The following is a 22,326-nucleotide window of genomic DNA, read 5'->3' on the forward strand; positions in this document are numbered from 1 at the left end:
GACATTATTATTTTGATCATTTTTATTTCTTTGATATTCATTACGAATTATCCGCAGAAAGCAACGCCATGTTGAACGACTCAATTGTCGTGTGAAATGTTTCGATTTTCACAAATTCATATAAAATTTTTCATTCTTCACTAATTCACACAAGTCTTTCACTTTTTCACTAGTTCACGCTAGAGAAAAGATTCGTGATCGCTGCCCTGCTGAGCATCAGCTGTAACGCTGCTTCTTCAATCATCTATGTCGGCGCGCTCCTACTCAGATTTCTGTCATTAATAACTCGATAATTATTGCGAATCTCGCAAAACGGTATAGGACTTTTATGTTTGTCTCAACCCAATCCATCCTCACACTTCGGATTGGCAGCTAATTACCGGACACTTTGTATGATCTTCATGATATTAATCATACACAATGTCAATTCTTTTTTTTTGCATATGTTAACATGTTAATTCATTCATGTTATAAACGCGTAACAATGTGCTTGTCAAGTATGCTATTATGGTTGTAGCACGGACATAATAAACTGCTTGAAAATGGATGTAGCATGGACTGCCACTACTACTACATGCAGGTTTTACCGCCGAAACCTGAAAGTTGATGTAGCATCGTAGTTCCCCTCTCAAAATGGATGCAGATGGCGCCTTTTCCCAGTGCGGAAAATTGGTGTCGCCGAAAACGCCGTGTTGGGCGCTCTCACGTTCCTCTCTGGGTATAAGATTTCAGTTCAAGGAAACCTGTCTAACATGGTTTGAGTCTCTGCTAAAATGTGCCTTTAGCCAAGACTCGAAGCACAATAACCGGTTTCCATAACATTTAGCTAAGGTTCAAACCACAATACCAATCTGTATCAAAATTTAGCCGAAACTTGAATTACATCACATAACTCCCTCAAGTAACATGTGTGAAATATTGATATCCGTTATTTTGGTGGAATTGCTACAGCTTGAAAAAAAAAAAGAGAGGAAAAAATAAAAAAAAGAAAAAAGATCAACCGTGTTACTCCTACTTTATCTGTTTCACACGTGTAAACATATACTTTTTAAAACTTTATTTGTTGATCCAAACAAGTGAAATCAATTAAACAATTGTTAACCAAACAATTTCTGGAATATTTCGTCACAAACTATTATCTTGAAAATGAAATTATGAAGGAGAAAAGAAAAAAAACTATCAAAAACCATCGTCAGTGTCAGTGTTATCGTTAGTTGTCGATAGTGCCATCAATATATATCAATATATAATAGTTTTCCGCCTCTACTGGCTAGGCTATATTTTATTTATTAAAACTATATTTATATTATATATATGTACAATAATTATAAAATAAGCATCGTAAATATTGAACTCACAACAATTTTGGACGACTATCTCTCCGCCAATTAACTTCAACCGAAACAACCGGGCGTTTTTTTCAAAACAAAATTCCCGAGTGAAGATGGAGACGGCAGTAGTGTATAATACACGAACGTGTGTGTGTGTGTGTGTTTATTCACACCGTTACCATAAAAGAGCCGACGATAATTTGACATTCATTTGACGCCACGAACTATCACAATTTTCTCTCTCTCTCTCTCTCTCTCTCTCTCTCTCTCTCTCTCTCTCTCTCTCTCTCTTTCTTTCTTTCTCTCTCTGTGTCTTTTTACCCGCTTTTTTCGGATGTATAGAAATATATCTGCCGACAGACGCTAAAGCTACTTAAAATTAATCACGCCACACACGCTGGCGCGACATCGGATTTGCACATCTATACATAAAACGTTACGATTGCGTGTATGTATGTACATAAGTACAAGCTAGACTTAGTAATGGAAAACATGAATCAATCGTTTCAGCTGGATATGTCATGAAGGCATAAAGCTAGATCTACGTATATATTTGGTCCGATCTCTCGTTCGTAAATCCGTAATATTCGAAAATATTTAAGCTATCTGATTGAAGCGACTGTCAAACATGGCTGTGCTAATCGCCTGAATCGTGATGTAATTTCGAAGTGGAATTGTAACAGAGACTGGCGTTGGCGCGTGCGCGCGCGATTCAAGATCAAAAAGACATTGTTAAGTACAATTGTACATACGAGTTCCAATTCGCATTCAAGATATTGTACTTTAAATACTCCTCTCTAAGGATTAATCTTCGCAATTCTCATTAAGTTATTTCTTTACTTTTTTATCTCAGCGGGAACTCTAGCAATGGACTAATATATAGTCTTATTTGTACTTACTTCTCTAGAGCGGTATCATTATCAAATCATTAATTTAATAATAAAGTACATCGACTTCATCTCATTTATTGCACTATATCATTAATGGAGATACTTGAAGGACAGTTGCGCCACTTCCTGCCTAACTGCGCGACCTTGCCAACTGCATGCGTGGTAGAAAAATATAGAGACGATGGAAGTGACGTAAATCAACACCCGAGAAACGACACGTACAGATACATCGCGCTCCGTACTTTTGATCTGCAATTACTAGCGCCGCGTCGCAAAATGGTAACAACGTATCGAGCCACTTGACGCAGCCCGCCGGGACTGGACAAGTGAATTTTCGTGCGACGCGCACCTACCGTGTTTGGCGACGGGACTCGTCGCGCGGCTCACAGCCGTACCGTCCCGGACGTGTGTCTAAGTACTATTGCTCGAGCAGAGAGATTTGCTCGTGTGCTTCACCGTCGGAAATGTTGAACGATTCGATTCTCTTTCCGGGATGAGTTATCCTTTTTTGTCATAGCTTCGTATGCTTCACACTGTCTGTCCAGTAATTCTGTATTGTCATCGCCTCCAGCGAATTTAGGAACGAGTCGTTATCCAAACTGTACATTTCCTCGGAGTTGTCCTGTGTAAACAAAAGCGAGAGTTTTAGCTTCCTTCGCAACGTTTCGTCTCTCATTACATATCTTTATATTAATTGTTTTAACGAAATGACTTTTTCTCTTTTATTATCCAGACAATTATCTATCCCATTCGGAATTATATATAGAGAGATATTATATAGAAATATTATACATATATATATAAACACATCACTCAATAAGTTCGTAGGATGACATATAAATGGCGCTACTATTGACAAATCCATACGATTTTTAGGAAGTACTAACCTTCGAATGATACGTGTCAAAATTTCATGATAATCGGACGTTTAGTTCACAAGTTACAGTGGTTTTAGTGATGCACGACGTCGACTCGTTTTAGCAAGGATTCAGTTTCGGCAATCACTTCTTCATTGGAGCCAAATCTCTTTCCCTGGAACTTTCCCTGCCGATTTGACTCTGGAGTGTAGTGATGGATCCATGTTTCATCCATTGTCACATACCGCATCAACAAATCCTTTTTATTGCGCTGAAACAGCTCCAAACAGCCCGCTGAATCGTCGACGCGTTGCTAAAACGAGTCGACGTCGTGCGTCACTAAAACCACTATAACTTTTGAACTAAACGTCTGATTGTCATGAAATTTTGACACGTATCATTTGAAGGTTAGTACTTCCTAAAAATCATATGGATTTGTTAATAGTAGCGCCATTTATATGTCATCCTACGAACTTATTGAGTGATGTGTTGTATATATATATATATGTATATATATGTATATATATATATATATATAGAGAGAGAGAGAGAGAGAGAGAGAGAGAGAGAGAGAGAGAGAGAGAGATATCCGCATGAATAAATCGGTGACAATCTACTAACGCGAATGGTGGAATCATCGATGTAACCGGAGCTATCGGGATTGCTGCATTTATCACTGTTCAACGTTTGCGGAGGATTCAAGTATTTGCGCCTGAAACAAAAGAAGAGAGGAGGCTACAACGAGTGCGCGCGCACTAGCGGATGCAGGCACTTAACGAGCGCGATTAAAGATGCATTACGAGTTGATTACCTGTACATAATGAATCCAAGACTACCCATCGTACTGAGCAGGGCCACAGTCGCTAAACAACTGCCTGTAATAGCGGCTATATCCGCGGCGGATCTCGTCGAGCCTTGTTTGGCGTTGTCGCTGTTATTATCGGCAACGTAATCGGCAGACTGATTGTCTCCTTGCACTTGATTTCTCTGGAAGTGCTGCGTGATGAAAGTGTTCCTCGCTCTGCTCAAACGAGTGGATTCGCTCACGCCAACTGCACATTTCATTCGAGTGCACGTGTCATCGTTACGAAGAATATCAGACCCGCGTCTACTAAATAGCACGTTAAATTAAATATGTATAACTGGAAACTAGAGCGAATTAGCAAATAAGCAAGCAAGCAAGCAAGCAAAGGAAGAAGGAGACCGCGACACATGCTGCTAATGGCGTGAAAGTCGACAAGTTAATTGAAACAATCATGAATGTTAATCACAATCACTCGAGGTGGCATTATCATAATCATTAACTGGGGACGCCCCCGACATTGTTCCCGCTGTAATAATAATAATAATAATAATAATAATGCTCGCATGCATTTTCGCTCGAGAGATTCACCTTCGAGGATCGACGCCGCTGTAGCGAGATGCTGCGGCGTCTGGGCCACTTCCTCGCCAATGTCGACGTCATCCTCGGACCGATTGAACGTCCTGATCGCGGCGTTACCAGCGCCGCCGACCGCCAAGGACGCCATGAAGGCGGACCTCGTCCTGTTCAACATCGGGTCTGCCTTGGGCATTTCCTCCTGCAGAGGTAACACCGTGAGATCCTCGACCTCGTCGAAGCTGACGTTTCTGCCGGCGCTGTTCGACTGGTTCCTCTCTTCCTGGTCGTACTTGGATCCAGCCGACTTGCTCGTCGTCAGGACCCACCTGATTTTGCTGTCCTTCTTCGAAGTTGAATTCCTGATCCTCTCGACGTTTTCGGCCGCGCGCTGCGGCACAATTGTGCCAGCGGTCTCGACGTTGGAAGTGTTCCCGCGGAAGGTCAATTCGGCGGCGGCGGCGGCGGTTTCGCCGTCGCGGATGCTCGGCTGCTCGACGGTGCTTCCAGCGCGTTCCAGCGACGCCGAGGTGACGGTGGTGATGGGTTGCCTGTCTAACACGACGGCCGTGTTTGTCTGCGGGTAAAGGCCGATGGCTTTGGCGATGCGGAAGCTCGCTCTGGCTGGTGACTTGGAAGTACGATAGGTATCCTCGCTCTCGATCGACGAGGACGTCAGCTGCGGCTGGTGAATGGGGTCCGATGTGGTAGACGCCAAGGGGCTTCCGAGGATCACTGTGCGAGAGAATAACGCGTGCTTATTATTAGTGCTACAAGTGCACAAGACACGATTTATTATATGATGCACATCGCACAAGCATTGTAAAAAGCATTGTCTCGCGAGTCTTTCCGGTCGAAAGCCTCGGGCTCTCGGACGTAGGATGTGCTGGAGAAGAGGACGATCTACTATCTAACGTTTGTCTTGTTTCACCTCTCTGCTGACCTCTCTCTCTCCCTCTCTCTCTCTCCCTCTCTCTCTTTCTCTCTCTCTCTCTCTCTCTCTCTCTCTCGAGCGAGCGAGCGAGCGAGCGAGTCTAAGGACGCGGAATGTGTGTCTAGTATAAGAAACGATTGTACCACCGCCACTGGTGCAAGTAGTAGGTACCGCGGTGTGCGTGCGTTCGAGAGACAGGCTTATCGTCGTGTTAATGTGCTAAATGTTCAAATGTCCGACCCGATGACTCACCGAGAAATTGCGCAGTAACCCAGAACCAATGCATCCACCAATGTAGCGTCATTGCGTCATCTGGGTGTATCTGCAAATACAAATGCGTCCATGTAACCGCGAGGACAATTAGTCGTGCTCGTTTCAAGTCGACTCAAGTCAAAAGTCAAAATCGACAGACGCGCCGTTTCACGATGTAGATGTAGGTTCGCACGAACGAACGAACGGACGAGCGAGGACGTCGATCATCTCGTCATTGGGCGGGAGGAACTATTGAGAACCGGTAAGGTGAGTAATCCGCGGTCGGTCGACTTGCTCGATCACGGAATCCGTGAGTCATTGTGGCGGAGGAATTTTAAAAGCGAGATACCGCGCGCCGCACAGTTCCCGCAGTTCGTAAGGTAAGCGATTGCGGCGATTGCGTGCTGAGGTAACCGACTGCGCGAAGAACCGTCCGAACGAAATATCCTTCGTACTCGTACTCGAAGACTGATTTGTCGCGCGCGACATTGTCGCAAAATGTTAAATCGGATTTAACCGATTTAACCGATATCCGAGAGGCGCGGCGCGTCATCGATGCGTCGCCGAATTCTCCGGCAAGGATCGCCCAGCATTCACAACGCGGCTGCTCGTACTCGTAATCTCAGGTCTAACTCGCACGGCCGGCGGCATCCGCGATTCAGAAAGAGAGAGAGAGAGAGAGAGAGAGAATCGCCTGCGGCGTCTCGGTGCGTGTGCGGTGCGTGTGCGTATGCTAGCAAGATGGCAAAACGCGCAACGAGTCTGCTGATGCAAAAAGGGGAAGGGAAGCAAAATTCCGTTGCGAGCAAAACACCGTACGAGATGTATACGCAACGCGGACTAATCTCATTCCTGCGTGCCATTTTCTTTTACGAAAGATGAAAACAACATCATCGTCATCAAGTGGCGTCGCATTTGATGGTACAAAGTTAGGCGGGGTAGCGTGCGCGTTCACGGGTTTGTGCGCCAAACCTGCGTGAACCTGCCTGCGCAAAATGTAGCGGGAAGATGCGATACGTCGAACAGCGGGATATAGTGCGACGGTCACGCTCTGTTGAGCGTGCAACCAGTTGCGACTCCTGCGACGTGCCGCGAATAGTATTTCGCGGCGTTGGCCAAGGATCTCGACCTACACGCCGCTTAACTACAATCGGAAGGAAACACGTGACGATTCGTACGGCGCGCGCGCGCACACACACACACACACACGAGCGAGTCAAGGAAAAAATTGCACCGGGGCACCAAAGCCACGCGAGATCGACCGCGAGAGAGACTCCACTCGTGGAAACATAAACGCTTCCAACGTTTCTCGTTCTTCTTACAGGAGCGGACAAAGGCGTGACCGCGTGAAAAAGAAACGCCGCGCAGCGGTAGCACAGGTAGTAAATCCTCAAAAATCCCGGCTGCTGAAGCGAGACGCGTATCCGAGCGGTGCGCCTTCAACAAAATGCCGCGGTCGCAGATTTAAGGAGCGTGTGAGACACACTCGGTGTACAGTTAGCCAAGCCGGTCATGCTCCCCCGGTTGTGACCAGTCGCACCTTTGCGCGGATCCGGCTCTCGGTGGTGAGCCAAAGTCGGCAGGAAAGAAACGGCGTCGCAATATTCTCTCTCTCTCTCTCTCTCTCTCTCTCTCTCTCTCTCTCTCTCTCTCTCTCTCTCTCTCTCTCTCTCTCTCTCTCTCTCTCTCTCTCTCTCTCTCTCTCTCTCTCTCTCTCTCTCTCGTCGAATTTAGACCTGGCAGTGAGCGACGAGAGACAACAAAACGTCTTGTCTGCCTGATAACGCACCCGCCGCCACCACCACGAGTGATTTCATTCACATGCGTGTGTCCGCTGCGGCTAAAAATCTTTTTCGCGGCGACGCTCTCTCAACACGCGCGTTCTCGATAAACGAAGTGACCGCAAACGTCAAAGAGGCGAGAGACAGGAGAGATCGAAGACTTTCCTCCTCCAAAATAAAAGCCTCCCACTTGTTGTACGGTTAAAAAAGATATTCGAATAAACGTGCACTTTGCTGACGCGAATACCGTCCGAGTGCACGGTGTATTTTGTGTAGTTTGTTTAATAAAAATATCCTCCGACACAAAGAGCAAGGGATAATACTCGACAAGCTGGTTACGCGCTGGACGTCAGCTGGACGTCAGCTGGACGTTCGCGCGGAAATCGCGCCAACACGTGGGCGATACTTTTTACGCTGTTGTTTAGCAAAATTGCGGCTCAATGACGGCCCTATGACGGCTGCTGCTGAAACCCCGTTGGTGTCCGCGAGTAAAACACCGGTCCGGTCATACTGCCGACGCCCCCGCAAATTTGCGGAGGATTGAATGCGGATTTAGTTTATAGCCGTTTGTAGCCGCGGCATTACAGGACGCGGCGTTTCATTTCGGATAAATAATGCTGGGTCACGTTAGCGCACCGATACGATCTATCCCTTCGAACACGAAACAATCGGAACGTAGCGCGCGCACGGAGCGTGTTTCGCGCAAGCACAATCGCCAACTTTGCTCGCACCGTAAAACGTGAAATTGTACACGCACAGCGCACAAAGTGCGAGACAAGACAGGTAGAGATAGATAGATAGATGGATACAGAGAGAGAGAGAGAGAGAGAGAGAGAGAAAAAGAGAGAGAGAGAGAGAGAGCAAAACGCACTGCGTGTATATCGCGTACGTATCATGTACGTTACGTAACTTCGTTTCCGCGAGTGAGCCTCGCCCTACTTCGCTTTTAGACCGAAAGGACGCGAGATGTGCCTAATTACAACCGCGCATCCCATTGTTAGCGTCGTTCGCGTTAGCGCGTTCGAATTGATCGCACGTAAATCGCTTCGACGTGGAAAATGAGACAGCCTTCGAACGGATAATTACATATGCGCGCGCGTGTGAAACTCTGTAGAGATCGAGAGAATCTCGTCGGATGCCTCGGACTGGGAAAACTGTAAAAATTCAATATTAAACACCCACGGAGCGCCGAGCAGCGCGGTTCGGCTTTCGAGCGGGCGGAAGCTCGCGCGCGTGCGTGTAATTGCGCGAAATTGCGCAGTTTTGAAAATCAACGCGCAAACTCGCGCAAACTTATATATATATATATATATACCTGCCGAATCCGAAGAGGAAAACGCCCGTCTTCACGTACACGTACGCGCGTTACGTTCTACTTAGTTTTCAGACCAAATAGCCAATTGATTTAATGGATTGGCTGCTATTGCGTGCCGCTTTACGTGCACCTCGTGAAAGCTCGTGAAAAAAAATGGCCGTTTTGCGGTTCGCGCCCGGCGGCATGAGCGAGAGGCTGAGGTTCAATAACCGACTGCAATCGAATCGACAAAACTAGTCCGTGCATCGCGCGTACAAAGTTCGTACAAATCATCGAGCGCGATGATACCGCGTTTAATACGCGGTCAAAGTTTCCGCGAGAGAGTTCCGCATCATTTTTATCGTACACACGTTTGCCGCAACGTCGCGAAAGTCGCGAGATCCGCTCACCTCAGCTCCGTCCTACACGTGACGAGAGCCTTTAGCTTGTTTATCCGCGGTCGAAAGACGAACGATGCGACTTACCGAGCGTGATATCATTATCGTCGAATTACGCGATCGGGTCACGTAGCCGCGTCAACCGCGAGGCAGGTAATTAATCCTCCCACCTATTCGCAACAATTTTCACAAACCTTGACTTTGACTGGCGGCCACGCAGCGCGCGCACGCGATGTGCCTGCCGAAAATTCGATGAAAAATCGCGCGCGAGTCCCGTCGTCCCGTCTCGATCTCCGTCTCATCACCGTTTGTTCCTTTCGATTTCCTCAGAGACCGAACATTCGGAAGAGAGAAAAGTGCGCGCGCGCGCGCGATCGTTGGAGCGCAGCCGGTAGTAGAAGAATCGTTTCTCAATCGAGGCGCGATCTCCGATCCGCGACCGCGGTAAAAAGTGGTCTACCAGTGTCGAATGGAAACTCGTTTCTTCGCACTTGATTCACTTTCCATGTATACTTCGGCCGAAGGTTAATCCGAGTTGGACATTCAACGTAAGAACACTCGAATTACATCAGCGAGTGTCTCCGGTGTGTCTCGTTAATTACGCCCTCCTGCCTTCCACTCGCGAGTTATGTTATATCTGTGTTGTCTGTGAGACGCTTTATCGCGTCCCGGAGGGACTCGGGGAGGACGAGAGAGAGAGAGAGAGAGAGAGAGAGAGAGAGAGAGAGAGAACATCGATGAGTGCGAGGTTCGTGGGGAGAAAAGGAGAGAGGGAGACTAATGAGGACTTGGAAGTGAATTGCGACTCGCCGACGAGTCTTGGATAATTCACGGCGAAATATCACGGGGAATTATCGAGCGATCTACTACGCATTGGCGCGGCAAAGGAAGCTAATGGCCGTCAACTGATTATTCGGCTCTTCACTTCGGTCTTTTCCGATGTTGTTAACAAAGGTAATTTCGCGCGGTCCATTCCGCGCGAAAGGGACATTCGTTTCAGCGATTCAACGAATGCGGCGACGCAACGTCCTTGTATCTCTCTCTCTCTCTCTCATCAAGCGTCCCTGTGTGAAGGGGCGTCCCACTTCAGGCCCACAAGACGATTCTATTCTGTCTTTCCGCGTGTTTCATTACCGCGCTCTTTTTTTCTTTATTTTATTTTTTTTTTTCTTTATCGGACGGTGAAAGATTACCGCATGCAAACTACCCGAGCACAACTGCGCGAAATGTTTTATCGGTGCATTTTTCCGTCGGCAAAGCGATAAAGAACAGCCGCGCTGTACCTTACATAACGCGCGCAGCAGACATCACACGCAGCAGACATTCACAGCGAGTGTAAAAAATGATTTGTCACCTTGCAAGCTTTGGTTACTCGCGCCAGATCGAGAATCGTCTCTCATTCGACTCCACCGAGTGTGTTGTGCGAAAGATGAACGACTAACGCCACGCGACAATATATAGGTATATCGGAGTGCTTTTTATATGTATTTAGTATATGTCTTCTGTATGATTCTTACTGCTTAACTGCTCAATGTACCACACGCAAAAAGGAAAGAAAAAGGACCCGAAGAAACGCAGTCGGCGCAGTAGGATCGTGTATGCAGATAAACATAAGCTCGCACAAGCTCGGAGAGCTTGCGTTTTCTCCACCTCGTACAATGCAGCGCCGCAACAACCTAATCTATTTGGAGTGTCGTTTCACGAGCAATCTGCGCTTGAAGAAAAAAGAAAGAAGACAAGGCGGAATCAAATTAGAAGAATGCAGTCAAGCCGAAAGTAATTGGCGTGCGGCGGTATGCAACCAAGCAGAAAGAATGAAATCACGCATTTAAAGGTACGTCATAGCCTCTCCTCTCTTCTCTCACTCTCTCTCTCTCTCTCTCTCTCTCTCTCTCTCTCTCTCTCTCTCTCTCTCTCTCTCTCTCTCTCTCTCTCTCTCTCTCTTTCTCTGTTCGGGCGGTGGAATTTAGTTGCGCCCGATATTGTTTCCGATATTATATTCACGATATAAACTTTCACACACTCCGATCGCAATCTAATTTCCTCCGGAGTAGTTTCACCGCATTTCGGAACACGGTCCCTATTGTGGAACAACGCGCGAGATCGCCTCTTTCTGCCCAATTAATCTTACGTAAAAGTGTATCACATGTGAGAATCTCGGCCACGAGTGAGCGAATCTGGCGCGACTTAAAGTATGCTGAAGTATACCTTTTAGTTAGATGCGTAGAGATGAAAGACGTTAATAAATCGTAACGAGATTAAAAAGGTCGTATAAACGTCGCGTCAAGTTCTACGCGCGAGACGCGTAGAACATGTTTCAAAGGCACTTTTTTGCGTGTCTACGTAATACATAAAATTGTGTGAACATCCGCCGAATTTTCTGCCGCCGGACTTCGCCGCCACCGGACGAAACATGCCGCGGAGATTAAAAACCGTTCGAGATCTCTCGAAATGTTATACAACAAATGTCGCTGTTGTTACTCGCGGCGGAGCTCGCTTATCGCCTGTCTGAGAAGTTATCCTGCGCAACGATCGCGAGATGTATCATCATCACGACGATGGAAATCCCCACCGCAACGCCGCGAGTTTTCACCGCCGCGCGCGGCGGATTTTCAGACGGACCGATCTGTTCCTCATAACAGTTTCACCTGCCACGAAACGTATTCTTAGAGTCTATTGTTTTCCACGCGCTTGTTCGCTGCGCCTTCTGCAGGCCTCGCGTCGAGAGAATAATTTCCAGTGCTCGCGTGCACCGCCCGCGTTTCCTTTCTTGCGGAGACACGTCTTCAAGATTGCAGACTCTTGTTGGCTGTTTTCTCAGCCGATATCCCTATACGTACCGAGATCCACGTACGGGCCACATTTTGAGTCACTGATCGCACATTAACCCTTTTAACGCCTACTGCTACCCCGTAACTATAGTTAACAGAAACGCATTTAAAAATCCATAATTTAGTCAAAAAAGGAAATATTTTCGTTTTCTTTGCACCTGCACTGCAAAGGTGAAGGTTCTTCTTCTAAAGAATGGGGTATATAGATTGTATGTAGATTCGATTTAGTCTGTTTTTAGCTCAGTTTTAATGATAACATGGGCCGGCTAGTTCACTTTCACGACAACAAGAAACTGAAGATGACCGAAGACGGATCAGGAAGTGTTACAACAAGCAGCAGCAGCAGCAGCACATGCCTGTTAAGGAAAACAGTAAAAGACGTTGTCAATTGTGCGGCTCGAAAGGGAAGCAAAGCAGGAGGAAAATAATTTTACAGGCAAAACCTATAAAATTCCCCTCCCTCTCGATGCTTTATGCAAAGATCAAGTTCTGAATATGAATTTTATATTTCGAGAAAATTTTCCAACCATTAGGTATAAATATAAAATTATTAAAACTAAAAAAAAAAGATTTGACCGATCAGGCGTATTTTTCGCTTCTAGGAGTAGTTTCTGCTTGTAAGGGAAGGTAATTTTTTTCGTAGATATAAAATTCTGATATTTTTGTTGGTTATCACTACTTATAGTCTCAGTTGAAAAAAACCTCAAATTTTATTCTTAAAACACTTCAGTCGTAAAACAATCGGGCCAGTTAAAGGGTTAAGTTTAAAGTTTGCTACAGTGATGATATCGACTGACGCAAGAGTTCGAATTACAATTGCGGCGGCTTTTGAGCGAGAGAGGAATTCGCTCGCGCGAGAAACAAAGCGAAGAATTGAAGTTGAACGTTGCGAATTCGCTTGTTCGCGAACGAGCTTCGTCGAGCGAGAGAGAGAGATATATATATATTATCCGTAGGTGATATCTCTCCGGCGGATTAAACTGACACTGCTCGTGAAAGGAAGAAAGTGAAGATGAAATCTTGGCCGGTTGGTGATCGAAAGTTCGAGCGGGTTCATCCGCAACGGTAATTATATATTCGTATCGATCGCACGCGAAAGCGGGGCCGGGAAGCGCTCGCGCCGCGGCCGGCGGCTATGACTTTTTCTCCGGCCGATCGTTAATTTTTACCGTTTATCGTTTACCGGCTGAACTGTGCCGCGCCGCGCCGTGCCGTGCCGTGCCGTGCCGTGTTGCGGCTCGATGAATCGCGATTCACAATTGATCGCGCGCGGCCTTCTAATCTAATCTAATCTAATCGATTACTCGGTCCAGCAATAATTGCCCCGGAACATCGGACGGCATCCCTCTCGCTCTGTTTTCGAGAATATTATACAGAGAGAGAGAGGAGAGAGAGAGAGAGAGAGAGAGAGAGAGAATATTAATTGCACGCGCTTAATTGGCACTGAGTGCGGCATGGGCTTGGCGAAGTACTGTAACGCGCGAATCCCTTTGACGGGCTTTCATATTGATTACGTTACTTCGGCATAACCGAACTCCTTGTTAATGTACATTAACAGTCCTCTCTCTCTCTCTCTCTCTCTCTCTCTCTGACTCTACTTTACTTCGCTCGCCACGCCAATTGTGTCGCGTGCACACCTTCGTCTTCGTCTTCGTCTTCGTCTTCGTCGCTGTCACTTTTCGTCAAAAATTTCTTCACGATTCATCAAAATTACTCTCGATCCCCCCTTCGATTGCGATTTGTTTGTCGATTGATTTGCCCGTCGTCGTCGCGACAACAGCGGCGGCAACAGATGGACACTTGATACGCGCGATAATGCGCAAGATAACGGCAATAATACGCGGCGATCACGTCGCTCGTCCAGAGGCGAGAGCCGCGCACAACCGCGGCGTCATTTTTCATCGTTTTATTCATCGTCGAAACATCGTCGTCTCTTAATTATACAGTCGTCAGAGAGCTTCATCGCGCGGCACGTGGCAGTTTGTTGTTCGAATGTTTTACGTAGCATCCGTACGTACGATACTCACAGAGTAACACAGCGCTTGTACCCGCGCTGTACACGCAATAAAGGATGACTGTTACTCGTTATCGTTACTTTAACCGACGTTTAAGTGATATTAACCGACCGGCAGCGGCCGATATTACTCGCTCACGCCATTACCTCTCGACAAGGCGAGCGCGCGCGCTCCACGAAACAACATTTTATTACACACAGGGAAAAATTATTAAGTTCGCGCGCTCGGATGTGCAATTTACCGTGCAAGCGAATCTCTGACTTCTCGCACGGATAATAAGCTGTGGTGCATACGCCGCTATTTTTCGCGAGAGAGCTGCTAGCTCGCCACCAGTCACGCATGCGTCGTTGCAAAACTGAAGCGAAAGTTAAGATTCGCTTTCGCAGCCATTTGTTACAAGTCCGCCGCGATACGGTGCGATCGATATCTAATTATGAAAAAAAAAGGGACGTGATCGATGGCACCGGTCGAATTGAGCGGTGCGGTTTTAATTCTCGATCTACGGTACACGCGTGTGTACCGTCGTCTTTACCCTGTTCACTTTAATGGAGGATTCTTCTGGAAGAAAGTATAAACCACTGATCAATCAATCAAATGTCTAGCCCAATCCGCATCAGCGTATCGGATCGAGATTGCTCGCTTCGTTGTCTCGCGCCTTCGCTCTTCCCTTTCCTTTCTTTCCGCTTGCTTCTTTTCGCAAAGCAGCAGATTTCTCGGACAATTATTACGCTGCATTTTTCAATAATTTTGTATATATTGTTTTATGGTTATCGACATGTGTGATTTTAATACTTTTCATTACATATGTAAGTTTGATCGATCTTCATTATATTGTCATCTCAATTTTATGTATACTCGTACCAAAGGGTGGTTTACCCGTAGAGCGTCAAATAAATCAATCAATCAATCAATATATTACGAATATATCGAAGCGAAGGAATAGTAGTGCGTGAAAAGTGGAATCCGACAGATGAGTGACGTCCAAACAGCGGATCGCGTACATGTCTCTCGGAGCAGGCGCGCGAGGTCAAAGCACACACAGGTGCGAAGGTTCATTTAAGTGGCATGCCGCCGCGAAGTCCCTCTGTCGCGCAATTAGCGCGACCTCTGTGCGACACGGATACGCAAAGTAGACGGGCCAAGCCGCGTCTGTCAAGGGAGAAATTGCAGTTTTTCACTGCGGTCACCGCGTCGTCGCGTCCTATCTGTGTGCACCGCACATCTACACTCGCGTAGATCGCGCCACCTTATACGTTGGTGCATATTGTAATCGATAAAAATCTTAATTGAATTGAAAGTAATTGGCAAGTCAATCAACAAAATTAATTTCATCATGAAGCAACGTTTCAATCGACCGACATTCCTCTACGGCCCGACGTTGCTCCACGTCGAATCTCGAGCTCTAGATCTAGAAGAACGTCGCGCGACGCGACAGACACGTTTCACGCTGTTCACGCATCGCAGCCGATCCCCCTTGGAAACGATCGCGGTGTACAAAACGCGGTTTCAAATTTCGCCACGACGAAAATCGACAGTCCGAGATCGCTTGCAGGAAAGCTTGTGAAAAACATGGGAAAAACATGTGCGGGTAAATGCGACTCGCGCAACTTTAAATCACTTGGCTTGGCCGCGATATTCGACCAACTGGACTCGTTTAATAGGATTACCAGTTGCGCTTCGGTAGGTCACGCGGCACGAAGCCCGCTCTGATAGATATCCTTCAATCGGCAACGCGCGTCGCACATTATACACGCACATCTGCTTCCGTCGCCGACCAAAATCTCCGATGATGAGTCCCCCAACGCCCCAACGCGCAACGTACAATAACGAGTTACCCGCTCGGCTCGGGTAAAACCTTTTCGCGCGCTGATATTTCGAAACGATAAGAGAGCGCAAAGGCGCTATTGCGCGAGAGAGAGAGAGAGGGGGGGGAGGGATGAAAGAGAGAACGGTTGATTGTTTCTCGACGCGATAGTAACACGCGCACCACTCTCCATTGCGCGCGAAGAAAAGCCGCGATAACCGACGAAGCATTTCGCCTCTAAACGCCGATTCACAAGCGATAACATCACGCGGAATGAGGAATTTACCGCATTTATCACATTTGTCACGAGACAGTCGCCGGATTTGAAGCGGAGTTTGCGAGAAAATGAAAACTCCGCCCGTCCGGGAATTGGATGATCCGCTGTGTCATCATTGTGACAAAATCTGATGGGCGGGGGGGGGGGGGGGCGTCGATACGTGTGTATCGACACACTCAAATTGGCAGGCTCACGCTAGGCTAGGTGATTTATCCTGCGATGACACAACGGGAAAGCACAATGCCTCGAGCAACACACACACACACACACACACTCGACGCACATCCAACGTGATGATGGCAAAGTCGTGAGTCCGTTTTGCCGTCATTTTCTACATTGTATCGTTGGAAGAGATTTGTACGTAGCATCTGGAGTTTCACGCCCGCTCGCAAGCTCGAGACGACGTGAGGGAAACGAGGAAGAGGCTCCTTTCACTTAACTACGTTTCCTCGATAACGATCCGCGCCACAATAACGATGCGAGCGACAATGGGTTCTTCGACCGAACGACACGGTCAGCCCTCGCAAACGACTAAATATCACGTGAAAAGTGAACGGGCCTCGAATTCGTTCCAGTCGTACGACGTAGAGTGGCACGACGAGCGGCGCACGAAGGGAACAGGGACTTCCTGTGCGGAAGGAAATTCACGACCCTCGGCGGAAGTCGGAGGGAGGCCTCGCGGATGTGAGACGGAGAAACAGCTGAGCAGATAATTATTCGCCGCGCCAACGTTACAGTTTCACGCGCGCAGGCGACGGCGACGGTTTCGCCGCGATACATTCAATAATCTCACACAGGCCTTTTCCTCGTTGTCAGATACATTATTGAGATGAGAATCTCAACGGCACGTTCGAGCAGTTTCGACGACAAGACGAACGTGTGGAAAATGCGGAAATTTCGAGACGAGCGAAAGAATTGAAATCGCTCCTCGATCGCTCCCATAGTTTCTCCCTCTCTCTCTCTCTCTCTCGCGCGCGCGCGCGCGGACGAGCACGGAGATGCTCGCTGTGAAGTGAGGAGAAAAAGAAAAGGAAGTGGACGCGAGCGCGTCAGGTCGACACGCCAGGAACGCAGACTATTTCTGGACATTCCCCGGAGGAACGCGTTGCTCGCGTTGCGAAAAATTTAGTTCCTGGTTGCGCTCAATTTAGACCCGCGCGTTCCAATGCGCCGCGATTGTCCTCGAGGTAGAATCGTCGTTGATCATTCTTTGAGACTGCAATCTCTTCTCTTTGCACATCGTTGTGTTGTTGCGCTTCGCGAATGTGTTTCCTTCGAATGTGTGCGATCTCAACGAATCTCGTCGAAGCGATCGCGAAGCAAAAGCTACGATTGCTAATAATAATTATATCTCGCATCTAGCAATTTCAAGAATATGACCTTTCACAGCGTTGATATATGCCTTTGGGTATCTGCCTTTTGTTTTCACGATCAACACTGAATACTGAACTGAATAACGTTCAAACTTAGGCATTGCGTATATTATCCGATTGTGTGTGCGTCGTGTGTATTCCTTCCGAATAATCCTGATCCTGATTTATTATATGGTGCAACCAATTACGAAAATGTTAAGTAACTAGAAAAAAAAAAAAGAAACCTCTAACCACCCCGATCCTGCCAGGATTCGAACCTGGAATCTTCTGATCCGTAGTCAGACGCGTTATCCGTTGCGCCACAGGACCGCTTCGTTGCGGAACAGTTCAAACGGTACATTAGTACAAGTGTAAGAATAAAACAATCTCACATGACGATCATGTAAAGTAGCTTTGTGCGTCCAAAATAGACCAGAGATTGTATAGCTAACGCTACAAATAATTCTTATCGATAGCTCCCAAATGTATGTAAAATCTGTGTTACATTCGTCGCGTGTCTGTAATTTGTATTTTGCAGATTTCGCAAGCGTTTCACTCGAATGAGACTGAATCTGTTTGATTGAAAATTGTCCCGTTTGTCTCGAGACATATCTCGCATCGAAGATTAAATACGTACGAATAAAACTGAAACGGAATTGAAGCGACCGCATGCCCTACTTTCCAAGGACGAGTCCTCCTTCCAAGAAAGAGTCTCCTAGCAAAGCTTTTTTTTCAAATTTCATTTATAGTTTCGTGTATATTTATAATACTTTAAGTTACTTCAAGTGTACTTCAAATTGAGTCGCACGACTCTGAACAATGTAGCTCTCTTGCGATAAAATCGCACTCGGTCTCTTTTCTTCTGTCACACAAATTTATATCGGACATCAGAGATCGGGAAAGAAGCTCGGAGAATATCGTGTCGTTGGCTACGACTTGAAGAAGCTCGAATATCTCGACAACTTTTTATAATGCTATTTAATGCGCGCACTGTGCGCTCGGTTGTAATTTACGTTTAAAGACGTCCTTCTCCTGGGCAGGAGCGAAATATTTCACGGACTGACGCTGAATTGCAGCAACGCATCGATCTTTGGGCAAAACCGTGCGGTTTTCGCATAAAACGTCGTTCAGCGAAACGTGTCAATAACGCACAACCAATCGCGAAATTTCCTATTCCAAGTTCTAGCACCCGTATATTTTTAAACCCTCACGGCTTTAGTCGAGAGCTTTTCTGTTCAATTATTTCGCTTCAATCCAGCAGCATATAATCCCAGTGTATGTATATATATATATATATATACACACGAGTATTTGTATTTATCGAAAAACACAAAGGGAATAAAGTCAGTCGAGGAAGGAGGAAATCTGTAATTACGTTGGGAATGACGGGTTATTTCTGACGAGTATTTCTCTAAGTAATGTTCCATCGCTATTCGCGATCGTGCACACACATCGGTGACTATTGTCATTTTTAAGGTTTCCTTATAAACAAGATAGAATGTGAAATCTCATTATAGCCTCGAACATCGGAGATATAAAAAGATGGCACTTGTCGGAAACACGAGTGTATATATATATATATATATATTGTACGCGGTATTGTTTCGTAACTCATTTTTGTGTCTCAGTAACGAGTCTCTCGAACGTGTTTCGTTACACGTTCTTCAAGTTCTCGATAGCTGTGCTCAACGCGTGTCATGTTTTTTAACGAACGTGCACATCCGTCGCGGCAACAGTAAATCAATACATGATAATGTAATTTTCAGAGAAATCTCGACATGATGAAAAGCAAACCACTGGTAAAGAGCCATTTTAATATTTATGGATGTGTTTAACGGCCTTTGTTATAGCCGTTCTCTTTCGTTGAATTTCGTTCGAAACTAAAATTCATTCATAGTAATCAGAGTATCTCCGACCTTGTGGAAAATATAATATTTAGAATTATATGTCTATTACCGTGTCACTCGCATCTCTCAAAGTGTGTGTGTGTGTGTGATTTGAAGCAAACTCTAATTGAGGCAATCAACGATTAACTTCTTCTCTCTTTTTATAACATCTACATTTTAAATTGCTATCAGTGTGTCACACACACACACACACACACACACACACACGTATATACAGGTATCAATTGCTCTTTTTGTCAACAGAGTTATACGTTTTTTACTTATCAGTGGACGACAAATTACATAATTAGAAATTGCTGTTGCTGGTAATTTTGTCGGCTAATCGTTGATTAGCTTAATCGGAGTTTGGTGAAAGTCACCCTCAAGCTACGTATTAGAATAATTGCATCTCGGAGAGAGTTGAGCGTTACCAAACTTGCATTTAATTAATTCGTACTTTACGCTTCTCGCTCCAAGTATTTACTTTTGGGCTTTGTTATATAATTATAGCATGCATAATTATAACAATTAATCAAATGTACGACTCTGTCTGTCTTCTCGATAACGTAGACATACCGTAGATCAGCGCGAGGAAAAGATCGTGTAAACGTGTCACGAGGACAATACCCATGAAGAAACTCGTGGCGTAATTTTATATAGTACGATATCTACATAGTACGGTAGAACCGTGCTTTATCCGCGAACGCAAAATAACGCAGAACTCGTTTCGTCGTCGCATGCACCACAAAAGCGTGAGCGTCGATAAACGCGCGACGATATTTACGTCGGTGTGTCACGTTGACAGGAAGCGCACGCTAGCGCGAGAGGCACCGTGTGTGAACAAAACACGAAAGTCGTGCGCCGCGATCCGCCGAGTAACACGCTCGTGTAACACGCTGTGTGTCAAGTGACAGACGATCGCGCGACGACGGTGCTTTAGTGCTTGCTTACGATTAGCTCCGGAAAATTTCGCACCCCGTCGACGTCACCCCGTCGATCGTCCGACACGGGAGGGTGTTTGTGACGTCTGCTCCCCGATCGACTGTGTCTCTGGTCACACACTGGTCACGCTGGACGTGCGGATGTGTTATACCGATGAAAATACGCGCGACGGCCAGTTCGACTCGCCAATCGACGATCACACGTTTGCCGCAAAAGTCAACGCGAGTCACGTGGATCACATCATTACGTACGTGCCGTTCAGAAAATCGCGAGCGTCAACGAAACACGCCGCGAACCGTCGCGAACCGCCATCACACTCGCCATTTTGCTTGGACACTGACGGTCGTTCCGTCTCTCGCCGCTCGCGGTCGACCGTCGACGAGGTGTCTTCACGCGGAGCGCTCGGTACGCGTGCGCGCGACAGGTGGCTGCCCGGCCCGGGAGTCACGCTGCTCCTCTCCCCTGCCCCTGCCCCTGCCGCTGCATCGTGCGAGTCGCGAAGAACTTGCTAAACGCGCGATCTACCTTGCCGAGAGCGCCTGTGAGCATTCGGTTGGTGGCCTTCGAGATTTCTTCTCGAGGTAGCACGTTCGACATTTATTCCCCTATTTCTTTATTTATAAACTAGCTGCTTATTAATTATGCACACCAAATCTCGTGACATAAAACTTGATCGCTTGTAGCTGGACGTGTAAAAGTCGTCGCGCGATGTAAGCGGAATTTCAAAGTGTCGACAACATGCATCATCGATCAGTATTTTCCCGACTAAAGCTAACATCTTTATTAACAATCGTAGATAATACGTCGCTTTCTTCAAACTTCAAAGTTTTCTGACTAATCGCGAATAGATTAGAATGAAGAAGGAACTGGACGAACCGGAGGGAAAACAGCAATATTCAACGAAAACGAGTGACGATCATTAAATATGTACAACTGATTGTATCGTGTCCTCAGAAAAAGAAGATCACTATCCTTTCATGCGATGTATCAGCAGGTATTTCCTTCCGCAATTCAGCAACGATAAAATAATCTTCTTGACTCGGACTTGGCTCGAAAAAATAAGTGAGAAATGAAACGGAAAAAAGATGCAATTCTCGAAACATTTCAAATTTTATGTTTTATATTCATATTATAGTTGTATGAAAAACTTGGTGAAACTAAAAAAAAAGACTGGCCCATGAGGGGATCGAACCCGCGACCTTCGCGTTATTAGCACGACGCTCTAACCAACTGAGCTAATGGGCCGCATTGACTCGTTGTCTTATTTCACCTGTATTCCGCTACATTCGAAATATGTTTTATAATTTCCACAATATTTGTGTATTCTCCAATAATTTTTTAGTTAAGTACTAAAAGAAACAACCATTATATATAAATACAAAACAAAAAGATATTTTGTCATGAGAATATCGATAACAGTATGCTTTCTTGCTGTTTGACGTGCAATCATTTAGTTTACAATCCAATTCCCTACTTTTATAATTAATGGTCGTTTAAACATAAGCAATTTACTTGTTTAATAACGAATTTACGTGTAGCCTAATTTTTCTTTCTCTTTGTTAATTATTCGTGAGATAAAATCACGTTGACACAAAAGATTTTGAAGAATATCATCAAAGTCAATTCGTCAAGGTCAAGTCTCTGATAAAATCGAAAAAACATGATTTCTTGATATTCGATTCTAGTTATCTATACTTTTTTAGCCGTTGCAGACGGGTCAATTCAACACTTGCCGTTTCAGGTTTTCGAGACGGCCGTGAGCCGTCTTCATCCAGGAACTTGTCTCTGCTGCTTGAGGGAGTTCGTGAACCCTATATCGATTCCACTATTCATAGAGTCGCGACAAGGAACAACGGTCAATGGACTGCCGTTCGTTTAGTTTGATATTACATAGACCGCGGACTAACAACAGGTCTATAACCGACTTCCTTCTTTTACAACTTTCATGTAAAGTGTAAATTGGTCGGACGTCAACGAACATGTCTCTCACAAGGACAATGCTATCGTGATACTCTCGTATCAATATTACAAAACACGCAGATACAAGGTCTGCTGATGACCAGTATCGGTATTACAATACATACATTGAGATTATACAAAAGAA

The 22,326-nt window shown here is 46.0% G+C and overlaps 1 protein-coding gene and 2 non-coding genes across 3 annotated transcripts; all 3 read right to left on the reverse strand.

Moving 5' to 3' along the window:
• Positions 1-1,247: 1,247 nt before the first annotated feature.
• Positions 1,248-20,596, reverse strand: LOC105189961 (uncharacterized). Its single transcript, XM_019844563.2, has 6 exons — positions 20,232-20,596; positions 5,643-5,712; positions 4,472-5,191; positions 3,890-4,130; positions 3,700-3,790; positions 1,248-2,843 (listed from the first exon to the last, which is right to left on the reverse strand). Exons 2-6 carry the CDS (start codon positions 5,692-5,694, stop codon positions 2,733-2,735), a joined length of 1,215 nt encoding a protein of 404 aa, XP_019700122.1. The 5' UTR covers positions 5,695-5,712; positions 20,232-20,596; the 3' UTR covers positions 1,248-2,732.
• Positions 17,652-17,724, reverse strand: TRNAR-ACG (transfer RNA arginine (anticodon ACG)). The gene has a single exon. It is a non-coding gene; the product is annotated as a tRNA-Arg (tRNA).
• Positions 20,597-21,393: 797 nt separating the features above from the next.
• Positions 21,394-21,467, reverse strand: TRNAI-AAU (transfer RNA isoleucine (anticodon AAU)). The gene has a single exon. It is a non-coding gene; the product is annotated as a tRNA-Ile (tRNA).
• Positions 21,468-22,326: the final 859 nt, after the last annotated feature.

Source organism: Harpegnathos saltator, unplaced genomic scaffold (genome assembly GCF_003227715.2).
Source record: "Harpegnathos saltator strain DR-91 unplaced genomic scaffold, Hsal_v8.6 scaffold657, whole genome shotgun sequence".
NCBI classification, from domain to species: Eukaryota; Metazoa; Arthropoda; class Insecta; order Hymenoptera; family Formicidae; genus Harpegnathos; species Harpegnathos saltator.

Coding starts and splice junctions, on each gene's coding strand:
- LOC105189961 (XM_019844563.2), bottom strand. CDS start 5,694: ATGACGCTACATTGGTGGATGCATTGGTTCTGGGTTACTGCGCAATTT. Junction 5,192..5,642: donor GGTTACTGCGCAATTTCTCG/GTGAGTCATCGG, acceptor TCTCTCGCACAG/TGATCCTCGGAAGCCCCTTG. Junction 4,131..4,471: donor AGCGGCGTCGATCCTCGAAG/GTGAATCTCTCG, acceptor TGAAATGTGCAG/TTGGCGTGAGCGAATCCACT.